General features: G+C 43.9%; 1 protein-coding gene and 1 long non-coding RNA gene across 9 annotated transcripts; one reads left to right on the top strand and one right to left on the bottom strand.

The window, feature by feature from the left end:
• The first annotated feature begins 974 nt into the window (after nucleotides 1-974).
• On the top strand, nucleotides 975-5,020 carry LOC123188311 (uncharacterized). Of its 4 annotated transcripts, none has more exons than XR_006494532.1 (4): nucleotides 975-1,412; nucleotides 1,526-1,620; nucleotides 2,253-2,446; nucleotides 3,478-5,020. It is a non-coding gene; the product is annotated as an uncharacterized lncRNA (long non-coding RNA). The 4 variants fall into 4 exon arrangements; XR_006494533.1 differs by having other exon boundaries at nucleotides 1,526-2,446; nucleotides 3,478-4,076; nucleotides 4,576-5,020; XR_006494531.1 differs by having other exon boundaries at nucleotides 1,526-2,446.
• A 2,602-nt stretch (nucleotides 5,021-7,622) lies between these two features.
• LOC123188310 (uncharacterized) lies at nucleotides 7,623-12,623 on the bottom strand. 5 transcript variants are annotated; one of them, XM_044600361.1, is made up of 14 exons: nucleotides 12,383-12,623; nucleotides 12,071-12,127; nucleotides 11,893-11,975; nucleotides 10,608-11,353; nucleotides 10,377-10,529; nucleotides 10,039-10,293; nucleotides 9,720-9,937; nucleotides 9,579-9,647; nucleotides 9,166-9,503; nucleotides 8,874-9,068; nucleotides 8,664-8,762; nucleotides 8,312-8,568; nucleotides 8,151-8,226; nucleotides 7,623-8,035 (listed from the first exon to the last, which is right to left on the bottom strand). In XM_044600361.1, exons 1-4 carry the CDS (start codon nucleotides 12,614-12,616, stop codon nucleotides 10,711-10,713), a joined length of 1,017 nt encoding a protein of 338 aa, XP_044456296.1. In that variant the 5' UTR covers nucleotides 12,617-12,623; the 3' UTR covers nucleotides 7,623-8,035; nucleotides 8,151-8,226; nucleotides 8,312-8,568; nucleotides 8,664-8,762; nucleotides 8,874-9,068; nucleotides 9,166-9,503; nucleotides 9,579-9,647; nucleotides 9,720-9,937; nucleotides 10,039-10,293; nucleotides 10,377-10,529; nucleotides 10,608-10,710. The 5 variants fall into 5 exon arrangements, 3 of the variants coding, with proteins under 3 accessions (XP_044456296.1, XP_044456295.1, XP_044456294.1); XM_044600360.1 differs by having other exon boundaries at nucleotides 9,739-9,937; XR_006494530.1 differs by having other exon boundaries at nucleotides 9,579-9,937; nucleotides 10,608-11,360; nucleotides 11,732-11,975.
• Nucleotides 12,624-13,847: the final 1,224 nt, after the last annotated feature.

The following is a 13,847-nucleotide window of genomic DNA, read 5'->3' as shown; positions in this document are numbered from 1 at the left end:
AGAACTAGGGATTGTTTGTTCAAATGCAAAGGAGTTATAATTCATTATTTCTAATGCTTAGTGAGATTTTTTCACGACAGCTTACAAATAATGCCTTTAAGATTTAAAAATTAGAGGGCCTTTTAAGATCAGAATCGTCGTATAAAAATCATCTCAAAAGCATTGTATATGTAGCATGCCTCTTAATGTACAACTGGGAAAAGACTTCCTCGCCTGCAAGCGTTGTAACGCTCCGCAACGCATCTGGGGACGAAGCCACGTAAATCTCTCCTCACCCTAATTAATTTCTCTCCCCGGTGAATTCAAGGGTGGGCCCAAACTAACTAAACACCCTCCTAATTCAACTGTGGGGCCCACACTAACTAATCTCACCCACCTGAATTCGTGTGAATTGGCCACACTCGTACAATTGATATGAAGTATTACTAGACCTTGGTGCGCGCCTTCCTGCCGTTGCCGGGTGGCATCATTGAGATGTTCTTGGGACATGTTGCTAGATATTTCGGTGGATACGTCACTATATCTCCCGTTGCAACGCACGGGTAGAAAAAAAGATTACGAGCTTTTGAAATACCATGAGATCTTTATAAAGTGGATATTTATGAGTTTCACAAGCAATTTAATTGGAAAATTTAATTATTCACCATGATAGGTAAACACTTGAATACCATATGAACTCTGAGATTTATTTTATACCCGGTGCAACGCACGGGCATTTTTTGCTAGTCTCTCCCTAATAATAAAGCACGGATTGGGTCTCCGGGTTCACCGTCACAATGCGCTTTTTTTTCGTAAATTTACGCACGGATTGAGTCTCCGGGTTCACCGTCGCAACAATTTTGCAAAAACGTCCCTTCTATTTTTGCTATTCAACCCGCACTCCCTTTTTAAGTGGATATATGAGAAAACGTTTCACTCTTACTAAAGTAATCCTGCACTCTTTAGTATTCACTCTTACTAAAGTAATCCTGCACTCTTTAGTATTCAACCCACGATCCTTTCGTTAGCTGGCTATAATAAACGCACAACGTCCTCTCCGGCCGCTTCCTCTCCAGCCGCGACCGCCGCCGCCGCCGATCTTCTTCTCTGGCCATCCGCCGACCTCCTGTTCTCCTTCCCCTCCCAACCCGCAGCCTCCTCAATCTCCAACCTCCTACACCCGTATCGTGCTTCTCTGCTTTGGATCGAGTTGGCCGGATCGACCACATGGCCAATGCCAAGGTCGCCAGTCCATCGTCCTGCTCCACTCGTGTGCGCCCTCGACGCCGACGCCCTCTGATACTCTTTGCCGCAGCCGCCGCCGTCGGCCTCCGTCACCACGCGCCCCCTTTGAGCACACTGGATGCAATCTCACATGGTGTCGTCGTCCGCACTGTCTAACACCACCTACGGACACAGAATGGCGGATCAAGGTGCAATAATTTTGATCTGGCAAGATACATGCTGCACACTCATCTCCCAGTGTTGGCGTTGGTAAGCATCAGAATCACTATGTACTGGTACTAATTAAACTATATCTTTCCAGGTGTTTGATGAAATGCCCAACTACACCAACAACGCGAATTTAGTTCTACATGGTGGAATCAACGAGGTAGCATGACCTTCAGCCTTCTACAAGAGGTCAACTCAGTTCAAATCATTTAGCTATGTGCAGTACTATTGCCAATCGTCTATTTAGATGCTTTTTACATCAAAATGGTGATTTTATACATACTATTTTTGTATGTGGTTACGGTGATGGATAAGATAAGAAAACATGTAGTTCAAATCGCCATCAAGCACATCAGTCCTTTGAATGTTAAGCACATCGAATGTTTTCAGTTCGTGCATCAGTTGCAAGCAAGCCAGAAACATTATGTGTTCTATTTTTGTAGATCAGAATCCTAGACGTGCCAGTTTATAACATTCTCCCAGTACCTCTGTTCTGCATATATTTCTCAAACTAATTCTGCCATCGATTAGGAGTGACATCACCATGACATTTCCAAGCTTTGTCTTCCATGCTCGGGTCTCTGATACCTGAAATTCTTAGGAGTTCTTTCGAAAACAGTAGAAGATAAGCTTGTGGTGACTTTGTGAAGTTTTGGCATTGGACCGTTTGAAACTTTAGATTGGCAGAGAGCTAGAGACCCTGGTGCTCTGAAGGATGTTAAATTTGAGAACACAAATTATTGTTGTTAAATAATCTTTGCTTCCTTCATTTGGAAAAGTTAGCGTTGTGGGGAGTTTGATGTTGCGGTAGGCCTTGGCAGTGGCGAGCTGGGAGCCGGCGAGGTAGGCGACATCGTTGACAACGGCCGTCATGGCCTCCACCTGTGCCCTCTTGCAGGTGGATTGCTGGTCATTGATGTGGCGAGTCGGGTTCTTGCAGCAAAATCTACGATATTCTCTGGATGAGCTGCAGGTAGGCCAGGCTGTTGACGAGGATCCGACGACGACCACCAAGGTATGCCCTCCTCTCCTTGCCCTTGGTCGGGCATCTCTGATCAGGTTGTAATCTGCTGGTGCAGTGTTGCTCTGCTTTGATTTGGGAATTCCTATGGGATCTATTTTTGATTGGCCAAAGCTGGTTTGTTTGCTGCCGTTTGGTTTAACATGATGCTATAATGCGCTACGGAGAGATATGTTATTCCAGTACAAGCGGCCGGTCAGTTAATTTGAGGATTTTTTGCCTTTTGTTCTTCAGGCCTATAGTGTGTGGTTTCAGTCCGACAGTTAAAACTTGCATTGGCTTGTTAAACTTCACGTGACCGGATCAGTAGGGGAGGATGATCACATATGGAAAATACTGCTCCATGGTACTAAAATCTGTTATAGGTGTAGGAAGTCAATGCTAGGACCTCCTGGGATGTGCTCATGCATGCTTGGTCTGAACCTTTTCTTTTCAATCAATTGATGAACCGATGACATCAGATTATGCCGTATGTATACTCCACTACGTATGGATAGCCCGCTCGTCGTATCTCGACAGAGTGAAAACAACTTTGATCGATGGAGATGGATTTCTTTCCTGTTGGTGCAATTGTATGTTCAGGTGGTTCTTTCAGGTCCATTTTCTCTCTAGCTTCTTGATGTTTTCCTTCTCCGGTGTAATTTAGTTGCCATTTGTAATAGTCAAAATTTTCATGTCAAATATGACTTGAAGATTTTCTATGCCAATTGACATGTCATTTATTTTCTAATTAACCTATTGTTGATGGTGTCTGATCTCCTTTCTGACATATTCCAAGAATAAGTTCTCATGTTCATTAAATGCAATTCGGTTGATTATTTTGAATTATTGCATTAGGTTAATAGGATTTAATTGTACTTAAATTTTATTTTGCACAGGTATACAAACAACAATGTAACAACTCTAGAAATCTACATCTTAATACTGCCCTATTTTCGGGGATTCAAATCTCCAGGCTGGAATCAACAAGCTCACATAATCTTCAGTCTTCCACAATTATGTTTTGCTTCATGTTCTATGATCAGGTTGTAATCTGCTGGTGCGGTGCTGCCCTGCTTTGATTTGGGGGTTCATCTGGGATCTAATTTTGACCGAACAAAGCTGGTGGCTGACGGCTGGTGTCACCTGATGGTACTGTGCTACGGAGAGAGATGTTTTTCCAGCAATAGAAGTGGCCAGTTAGTTAAGTTGAAGATTTGTGCCATCTCTTCTTCAGGCCTGTAGCTTGTGGTTTCAGTCAGATAGTTAAAGTCGCATTGTCTTGCAACAGCGAGGACTGCTGGGTTAACTGTTTGTGGTTTCAGTCGGATAGTTAAAGTTGCATTTTCAGTCGGACACATGCTTGTTGTTTTGCCTGCTTTTTTCTTGACTGCGCACTCTCGCCGTTCGTCGTCGTGCAATGTTTAAGTTATTCATGCGGTGGGGTGGATGAAAGTTAGTGCCAGACTAGCACTTTGGTTGTCCCTGTTTGGTGATAAAAAGCTTTGACTGGATATTGAATCAATAATGTTTCTTTTCAGCAATCCTTCTGCTATTGCCACTGCTTCCTTTCATCAAGTTATCTGTCCATGCATATCTTCTTGATGAACAAACATAAAGCCTTGGATGCCCATAAATATGTTAGGTACTCACCTCCGCTTACTGAACATATATGTACTTACGTTTTTTTTATATGCTTCAACTCCAGCTAACAATCTGCTGATCAGAAAGCGGTCCCAACAGATTTTATGCATTCAAAAAGCATTCTAACTTTATCAAACGAATTAGAGGACCAAGCGTAGGTTTCATGTACGTGTGAATCAACCTCAAATTGTACGTAGTCATATTATCAGAATTGGAACAGAAAAAAAGGTGTACAGTAAATTTAGTGTTACTTGAGAACTTAATGATGCCTTTGTATTGTCGATGCAAAGAATTTCATTTTTAAGAAAAGGCTGGGACATCTATTGTTGTTTGTATCTTAGTGTTACAATGTAAATCATTTGTGGTAGCAAATATGTTAACCAGGGCGCAAGTATGTGATTCATGTTGTATTGTACCTAAATCAGTTTTTATAAGTCCACAGAACTAACTACATGCTTCATTTGGTTTTGTGTTTTTTCTTCTTTTTTTCTTTGTCACAGTGCTCAATGCGAGTTTCAATATGAGCCATCTCGAGTCTGAAGTCCAAACCATGCAACCTCTTTCGGACTATGAAGATATGAGCCGTTGGGCTTCCTTTCAATCGGTTGGTGCCTCAAGAAGGCTCAAATAGGGTGGAAGACTGATTTGAGCTTCGGTTTTGTTGGCAAATCGAGGGGAGGAGAAATCAAAGTCATGGAGAAAAAATTCGACGCTAGATCCCATGGCCTCGAGTTGTGTGCATGTGTGGTGCGACAAATTGGCGCCCATTTGGCGGCGATTAGACACTAAGTGGTCATGCGGGGACATGTGAGGGACCCATCCTACCTTAGTGGAACAAGTCCATGACACTCGGTGGAACAAGTCCATGACATTTGATGTCAATTGCGAGAGGTAGTATGATGGACGAATGTACAGGGTATAGTTCAGATCTTGAGCTATGGTTACTATTGGCTAGGAGCTTGTGTTATTTTTTTTTCGTTGCAACGCATCGGCATTTTTTCTAGTTATTTTCTAAAAAATGCATGAACTTTATTTTTTTATGTCAATTCAAACTTAGAACGAATTGGTAGTAGGTTAATTAGTCTTATCAGGGAACTGAAAAGAATTGGTTCAAAAAAAAGGGAACTAAAAAGAATTAGTAGTATGTTTCATTTAGCAAAAAACATCAGTAGTACGCTTTCATTCTAGAACATACGAAACCATCCAAACAGATATGGTTACACTGTTGCTTATTGGGCTGTGATAAATAAGTTAGTTACACGGCCACTTAACACAGGATTAATCCATCCGAACTGCATCTATTTCCTCCGGTCCTTTTTAGTTCACATATAAGGTTTGATTGAAGTCAAGCCTTGTAAAATTTGACCAACTTTGTAGAAAAAAGTGCTAACATTTACAATCTAAAATCAATACCACTAGATGTGTCATGACTTAAAGTTTCATATTATATAACTTTAACATGTCAGATGTTGATGTGATATTTTTTTCATATAAATACGGTCAAACTTTGTGAAATTTGACTTAAAAAAATTCTAATATGCGAAGTAAAAAGGATCGGAGGGAGTATTTCTTAAGAGAAAACAGCCAGGAAAGAAAAAGCACGGCATGATACTTTGGCTTTCCAGCTCCTCACATAATTAATCAGCCGCACTAACGAACACCAAACCAGAATAATCAAACTGGCTCAGTATGCTTTTCTTATTTACTCCCGATGGAAGGGCTCAAATCGCCAAGCCCTGTGGCGTTTGGCTCGGCGCCGGCTGGACAAATGTGGGCCAGGCCCAAACGCCAGCATTCCTGGCATCTCCCTTGCAAGCCAAACGTCAGGCATGTTGGCGTGACCAAAAAAGATCAAATTCGAAGTTCTTTTGCAAACCGGGTCAATTCTTAATTAAGTTAAGAAAAAAGATTATAACCGTAATTTCATCCTCCCCAATCCTCACAAGACTGAAACAGGCAGAGACTCCCACGGCTGGCCGACCGGCCGCATCATTAGGCTGGTCATAGTGAGGAGTAACTTATACTAGTGTCATGCATATGACACTAATCTAAGTTACTATCTTCATTGTGCAAAGTAATATACTAGTAGTGTCATATGTGGCTTCATTTAATGACTTGTAGACTCATCTTGCCTTGGGAAGCGCTATGTTACAGTAACATATTATGTTATTACTTCTCGTTAACTACATGCCACATAAGCAAAAAAAAATCGAAATGCGCTATGTTACTATCTAAGTTACTCCCGCTATGACTAGCCGTTAGAGAGCGAAGATGCTCTTGTCGTCGGGGCCAAGGGCCACGGCCGCATCGAGCCCAAAGGCCGATGCATCGCACGGGAGGGAGCCGCGCACCGCATCCATCGCCATTGACAACAGCCACGCCAGGGACGGAGGCGTGCTCCGAGCGGCGCAGCGGTGGAGAAGCCGAGACCGGCCGGTGACCAAGTCCCGGCGCGGCGGGGGTGGAGGAGGCACAGCCTGGCGCGAGCAGCGGCCGGCGGCATGGCGCGGGCATAGCACGGTGCACTGCCAGTCGCGGGGCGCGGCGCAGCAGGGACGAAGCCGCTGGAGCCGGCGTGGTCCACCGGGGACTGAAGCCAGGCGATGCCACTTTCCATGGATGCCTTCGTCCGCCGTCCAGTGTCAAAGCAAGATTATGTTCGTGGTAAAGTAATTTTCTGTATCCATGAAGAAAATTGAAAAAGTAGCACCTTGTTCCTCTGTGGCAATTAGATGAAGTTGGTACGCCAATTTGCGTGGTGCTTGACTTGAGTCTCCGATTCTCTTCTTCGTGATTCTTCTGTGCCGTGAACAGGTCGTTCGCCGATGCGGAACGGGGCGCTGTGCCGTGAACAGGTCGTGGACATGTACGGCACGAGGCTGCCGCTTGGAACTGCTTCCGCCGGGCCGAGGGCCACTGCGGTAGCGGGGGTCACCACGGCGAACCAAGGGCTGTAGCCGTCGAACTCGCGGCAGTGCATCGTGCTGATAACGCATTGAAATAAAGATCGAGAGACAATAAAATGAATCAAGTAGTCTTTATTGATAGTGTTGGATCCTTTATATATAACATGTACAGACGTCTCCTAAGGAGACGGAGGAGACGGCGGTTCCAAGAGGCGACGCTTCAGGGAGAAACCGTTGTGACGGTTCCCACATCATGCGATTACATGCATGGGGAGAGTGGGGATTATCCCCTAATTATTCTTAACAGTTTGCAATACCCTGCTGACCTCGAAGCCATCGTCCGTGAGACCATGGCGTATCCGTGGCGAGGTAACGGTTCAGCGGGTGGCAAGCATAGACCGCAGGTTCATCCTCCACTTTGTGTTGAGGGTGATAGGCCGCATGTGCTGAGTAACAACTGTACAGCAGAGGAGCCAAACCCCGTATAGCGGTACCACATCGGAGAATGCATAAAGAAAAATGGACACCACATAATTAGGGGGCAACTGAGTGGAAAAGGATGCATAACCGAACTGGCATACAGTGATCGAATGAACAAGCAATGGGATGCAGACTAGACACTAGACATGGTTTTAGCAGAGTATGGAGCCGACAAAGCTTGCAAGTTCATGATATTGTACCGAATTACAACCCAAAATGTTCGGTATAGGATGCATAACCAAACTGGTATACAGGGTCTAGATGAACAAGCAATGGGAAGCAGAGTAGACCTCATACGTTGTTTTAGCAGAGTCTGGAAGCGACATAGCTTGCATATTCGTGATACTGTATTAACTTACAAACCAAAATACTCTTATGGGAAAGCTATAGATAACTATGATGATGTGATGCATGAAAGTTCGTACAATGATTGTTCAAGGAGGCTTCCTAGTCGTCGAAGGCGGAGTCTGATGGTTGAGACTTTCCACGGTGCCTTGTGAGTGTTTTAGGAGAAGTTACCCTGCAGCTTCAAGCACTCATGCAGGGCATCCTTCTTTGTTTTGGATGTGTTATGCTGTGAACAAATTTGTATCGCGTGTCAATTCCCGGTTGGAAATGCATTGTCCAAAGAACAAAACTCTGTAGATGGAAAAATGGAATCATAAAGGACAATGGTGCTTAGAAATGACCTGCGTAAGAGGCAGCTTAAGCTTGTCTCCGTCAAAATGCCGAGCAATGCGGCTGGCGCAGACGTCTGTCTCATCACTGCAAAACGCAGAAGCGTGCGACGTGTTATGAGGGTGAATGTTTTTCAGCAAGAAGGATGTGCTACTGATCTGCTGTCACTTACGCCGTAAGGATGTCATCAGTTGTGGGATCATGCTTGATCCGCCAGTTTTCCTTGGCTGCCGGCCATCCGGCATAGAATTCATGAAGGCATGCGAATAATGCACTGTGCAGCTTCCATGCCAAGGCTTCGTCGCATTCCTTGTAGGGGTGCTTAGTTGAAATTTTGGCATAAAGAGGGTCGATGACATTTAATATTTTCTGTAGCATATCCCAAACTACGATCATCCAGCCATTCGGGCGCCGCACCGGTGTGATAAACTGTTGGAGAAGAGGAAATCTTAATAAGTTGTGTGTACATGTAGGTGGATATCATATGAAAAGCACGGTAAAGCAGACGTGCGGTCCTTGTGTACCATTTGGGACGATGTTATGTCATACTTGAGCGAGTCGGCGGATAACTGCTTCTCTATTGAGAGCGTGTGCAAGAAATCAGAATCGGACAACACCAGAGTCTGGTTGACATAAAAGTGACAAGTTAGAGCATGGAAAACTGTGTCAAATGCAATTAACAGGAGTCATAAAGTTCAATTGTGGAGCTTCAAAAAATGGAGTCATGGACTTACTGAGAAATCAGGTTCTATAGGGTACTCCAGCTTAAATAAGGGCTTTCCGTTTCCGCTTGACAATCAAGTTGATCAAAATGGCAGAAAACCAAAGACATCAGTTCATGGCCAATTAGTCTGTTGCCGACAAGCTGGTCCCTAATCGCATGGCCGGTTATCCGAACAAATCTTGGCTCCTCATGAACAAGGAAGTTGCTGCATCACCGATGACATACTGTTAGTGCAGCCAAAATAAACAAGTTGGTGGGAGGCACTATGGGCTTAGGCTAGTGTAGTGATGCACATAAAATACCGGGATAGCTCGTTGTCTGGTGCAGAGATGAAAAACTGCTCAAGGAGTTGAGCAACACCAGCTTGTGGAGGGTAGGGGACAACTCCTCTGCCCCAAGGATTGGTTTGGAAACCAGGCTGGTATATGTGTTTCCGGCAAGGAAGTTCCAGACGCCTCTGGCCAAAATCAGTTGTGCATCGTTTGGGAGGTCGATGTAGAGTTCACTTATGGCTTGTAAATTTTCCTTCGCAAACAGGGTCATCGTATGCAAAATGTGTTGGAGCGCAGTATCCATCTGTGGTACATTGGTCTGATGAGCTGTGTGAACGGTTCGATCCGCTTGCTCAAAGAAGTATTGCCTGCAATTAAGGGGAAACATAGTGTAAGTGAAGCTGGTAATGGTATGGAATGTGAGAAGTTGTGGGTACAAGTACCTTCACAAGGCGATAGGTGAAGGCGATGCCCAGCAATCGCCGTTCTAACTGGGGTAGTGTTGTCATCATCTGTCAGAGATAAAAAAACATATTTTGTTCACACATAACGTGTGTGAGGATTCGTCGATAGGAAACACATACAACTGTGAGCAAAACGAACTGTTGTTTGTGGTGGCGCCTCTAGGTGGACACTCCACAAAGGCACGTGCTACACAACAAGTGCATGTGCGGCTTGTTGCAGCAATCATCTTGTCAGAAAACTTCATCATGTCAAGTTGGATGTGACCTCGCGCAGTTGCGAGGTGAGAGAGTCAACGAGCATTTACTTCCTTCAAGAGAACTGTGATCTCATCGCCAATCTGGAAGATGCAACGGGAGGGTTGAAGAACATGCACCAGTGTAATTGATTGAATTGAGTGATTAAATATTGTAACAGACTGTGGATGCGAAGATCTATTACCAGGTAGGGATACTGCCTCCGTAGTAGTTGGCAAAGTCCATCGGACCTAGTAGCTGTATGGTTGTGCCGGTGAGTTCATCAACCATATGGTGTGGAGATGCAGGGTTTGGAACATCGTTTTGCGTTGTTTTTGGATGTGCTACCACCGCATGAAGGTGATTGCTAAACCGGTGCTTTTCCTGTGTTTCTTGACTCTGACTGCTAGGCGGCAGAGTGCTTGAAACGGGCATAGCAAACAGTTGACAGGTGGTGTAACTACATGATGTAAGAAGTACCATGAGAACAAGCATTAATATTGATGGGGGTTGGTTGGAATCATGTGAAATGGCAGAGCTTACCGGTGCGGAAGCATAAGAAATAGCCGCCTTTGCCAACATCAGTAGCATGTTTGTCATCCCGCAGAGTGAGTCCTGGTAAAAAACACTAACCCTCGGCAGCACGGTATGTGGCTTGTTAAACATCCCCAGGTCGAGGTTGTCGAGCAGGAAAATCTGTGACAAAAACAGATCGTTAGGTACAAACTTGGAGGTAATGTTGTTCTCAATTTGGGAATGTAGATATATGAATACCTGGAGAAACAAGTGACATCCAAAGAGGCTCGTGGCAGGGTTGTTTGAAAGGATGTCATTCTTAAGCCTCCTTACACCCGCAAGTAGACATTCGAGCACATACTCACACCAGTTGAACTGGTTTATCATCGGTGTTGGCTGGAGCTCCCCAGAAATCAATGGTGGCATAATCATGCTTTGTGGTGGGCACAAGTACATGACCCATGACAAAAATGACGAAGGCGATTTGGAAGCAGTCCTTCTCAAGCTTGATCGATGATTCAGATATATCCCTCATAAGAAAAACTTTGGGTGGCACTGAACGCCTTTTTGTCTGCATCCCCAACGTGGACTTTATAAACTTAATTGCCTCGGGCTTGATGCCGCCATCCCGACCCTTTATGTTGTGATGTCCACATGGGATTCCAAAGATTTTGTGAACATCCTCTGCCCAAAACTTAAGTATCGTGTTCTCAGCCAATACAATGGCGCAACGGGTGGTGCTGACCTTGCTCATCGTCCAAGCACTGAATTTCAGGTTCAGTTTCTGCAACATTTGAGGTTGGAGCATGCCGCCAAAGCCAATGCTCGTGACAAAAAATCGTTTGAACTCATCGAATGTCTGTATGACTTCGATAGCATACTCGACAGACATACGAGATGTTGGTGCTGGTGGCACAACAGGGTCACCACTCTGCTGAATTGTGGCTAGCTTCGTGTATGATGTCTTGAGCTGTCTCCCCATCGCAGCTGCCTTTATCCGACATCTGGAGGCTGTAACATCGGTGGAAACATTAAGCCCGGGATTGTGGACAGAAAAATGCAACGAAATTCATTACGAGCAAGCACAGGCAATGGGAGATTAACTAGCTGCAGTGACTTCAAGCAACATAAAGCGACGATAGACACTTAATAATTAGTGGGGTGAAGTGACTTTCAGCAAGATCGTACGATAAATATAATCGCATTGGGATGGTGTCTGAGTAGGCGGTAGCATCAAGTCTGAGCTAAAGGACCGAAACTACAGATTCTAATCAAAGTAGTTTGAGGCACATATATCTTTGTTTTACAATCTGAAACCAGCAATTCAGGAGCGTGCAGTGGTTACTCAATAAGACAAAAAAGAGATACACTCCTTGGCTAACCTGCAAACCAACCGAATCTAACAGCGGCTAACCAACACATGAACCGAATCCAACAAACATCCCTGTACAGAGAAGACAACAAACATAGACCGACGCACGAACGCAAAGCCTAGTTCTGCAAATAAAAAGGAACTGAGAAAGGAAAGAGAGGAGGAGTCGACCTGTAGTTCCCTGGACGAAGACGTGAAAGCCGGCACAGATCGGACGGGAATCCGAGGAGGGGATCTACCAATAGAAGCAGCACCTGCAAACCATGGACCAAGCCACAGCAAAAGCAATGTCAAAATCACAGCTAGAACCACCGCAAACAAGAAAGAACAGGTCAAAATAAAGGCCTACCCACAGATTGACCACCGCAACAACAGATCCGGCGCAGCAACGGCAAGAACAAGCGACCTACAGGCAAATGAGGTTCAAAATCAATTAGGCACAAACATTCCAATTGAAAGAGAGCACATCCAGCGCCAAAGATTAAAGTGCGGGACTTCTTTTCAAGGCTGAACTGAACATTTAGAATTTTTGCTCAATCAAATGTACTTTTTATAATCATTTTGCATATGGTTGACTGAGAAGCATTGTACGTTCTTTTCCTCTACTGCAGTTTAGAACATTTAGAATGATGAAGCTAAGAGAGATGGGAGACACACAGACCTGGTAACAGCATTCTCCAAGGCACCGCGGCCCTCTTCTGCGGACGCTCGCGACGGGATCGGTAATGGAGGAGACGGCCTCGTCCGACGGAGGCGTGGATCCTCCTCCAAGGTGGCACAGCCCTCCTTGTGCCTCCTCCAAGACGGCGCGGCCCTGCTTCTGCCGCCGCTTGTGACGAGATAGAGGATGGAGGTGACAGCCCCATCCGATGGAAGCCTGGGTCACGACCGTCATCTATGAGGCATTTCTCGATTGTAGGAAATTTCCTTTGAGGCCATTTGATTCGTAGGAATGGATTCCTATTCCTATATAGAATAGGAATTAATCTTTTACATTTTGAAGGAAAAAAACATTAGCTAAGACTTAATGGAAAAATCCCTATCCTATGCATCAAATGACATCTTTTTCTCTATAGGAATTGAGATGCATGTTATCTTACTTCCTATGATTTTCCTATTCCTACAACATTTCTATCATATGAACCAAAGGAGGCCTAAATGTATTGGTACATATTACTTTTGGTCTTTTGGATAAATATTGGCAAAAATTATGGTTTTTTAGAATATGGTAACAACATAGGGTCGTCTACATTGACTCATTAGAAAGTATGTACAAACCATGAAAGCTGAGACATTGAAAGTACCTGAAGCGTTGAAATTAGGATATAAAATCTTTTCAGAACCAGATCTAATATCTCAGTAGACATGTGTGTCTCCATCTTACCCTGTACGACAACAATCCAAAGAGTCAGCAACTAAGAAGTAATTACTAGCATGCATGCTGACAGGTACTTGTAGAAAAACATTTAGGCTACTTCGGATTACTGAAATGAAATATTAGAAAATTCAAACTTCTTGCTTATTATAATCATTGCAGTAGGAAATATATACTAAAAACAATCAAAGAGAGAGAGTCTGAAAGATAATAATCTAATAGCTACAGCAATATAATTCAATACAGCTTATGAAAATCACTAGTAAATACTACACCCAATGGGTTTTGGTCGGTCTTATAGTTTTACTCGACAAATTCATATTCTTAAATGTCTAACTATTCACTTCCTTTTTGCAAAATGTGGTGATTATGTAAGTGCATCTAGTGCCCCTTAGTGATTTTGGTGTATTGAAGACTTATAGGTTAAGGGACTAATGCGTTTGTGAGTATACACAGGTCTATAAGTCTATGAGGAGTTTGATATTTACAGTGAAAGTCGACTCCTAAAAATGAAGCTCTTCGACTGAAGACTTTGGATTTCTGAAGACTTTCTGAAGACTTTGAAAGTGAAGAAATTGGTGTGGCCTTGCAGACTTGGTATTCATTCGAGGAACATGAAGCATGAAGACTTTTGTTTTCGTAGTTTCATTTTCTCTTTCTTGAGTCATAGGAAACACCGTACTGTTAAATGGGGTCGAGGAAATACTAAGGAAAAATTTCCATGTGATGCTCAACTCAAAATCCTACACCT

The sequence above is a fragment of the Triticum aestivum genome, chromosome 2A, assembly GCF_018294505.1.
Source record: "Triticum aestivum cultivar Chinese Spring chromosome 2A, IWGSC CS RefSeq v2.1, whole genome shotgun sequence".
In the NCBI taxonomy this organism is placed as follows: domain Eukaryota; kingdom Viridiplantae; phylum Streptophyta; class Magnoliopsida; order Poales; family Poaceae; genus Triticum; species Triticum aestivum.
This window is presented reverse-complemented; position numbering and strand designations above follow the sequence as displayed.

Bases quoted from the DNA above. Each gene is read 5' to 3' on its own strand.
- LOC123188310 (XM_044600359.1), bottom strand. From the start codon at position 12,616: ATGACGGTCGTGACCCAGGCTTCCATCGGATGGGGCTGTCACCTCCAT. The intron at 12,128-12,382 runs GTCTGTGTGTCT...ATTTGCCTGTAG, and splicing joins TTGGAGAATGCTGTTACCAG to GTCGCTTGTTCTTGCCGTTG. The intron at 11,976-12,070 runs GTAGGCCTTTAT...CATGGTTTGCAG, and splicing joins TTGCGGTGGTCAATCTGTGG to GTGCTGCTTCTATTGGTAGA.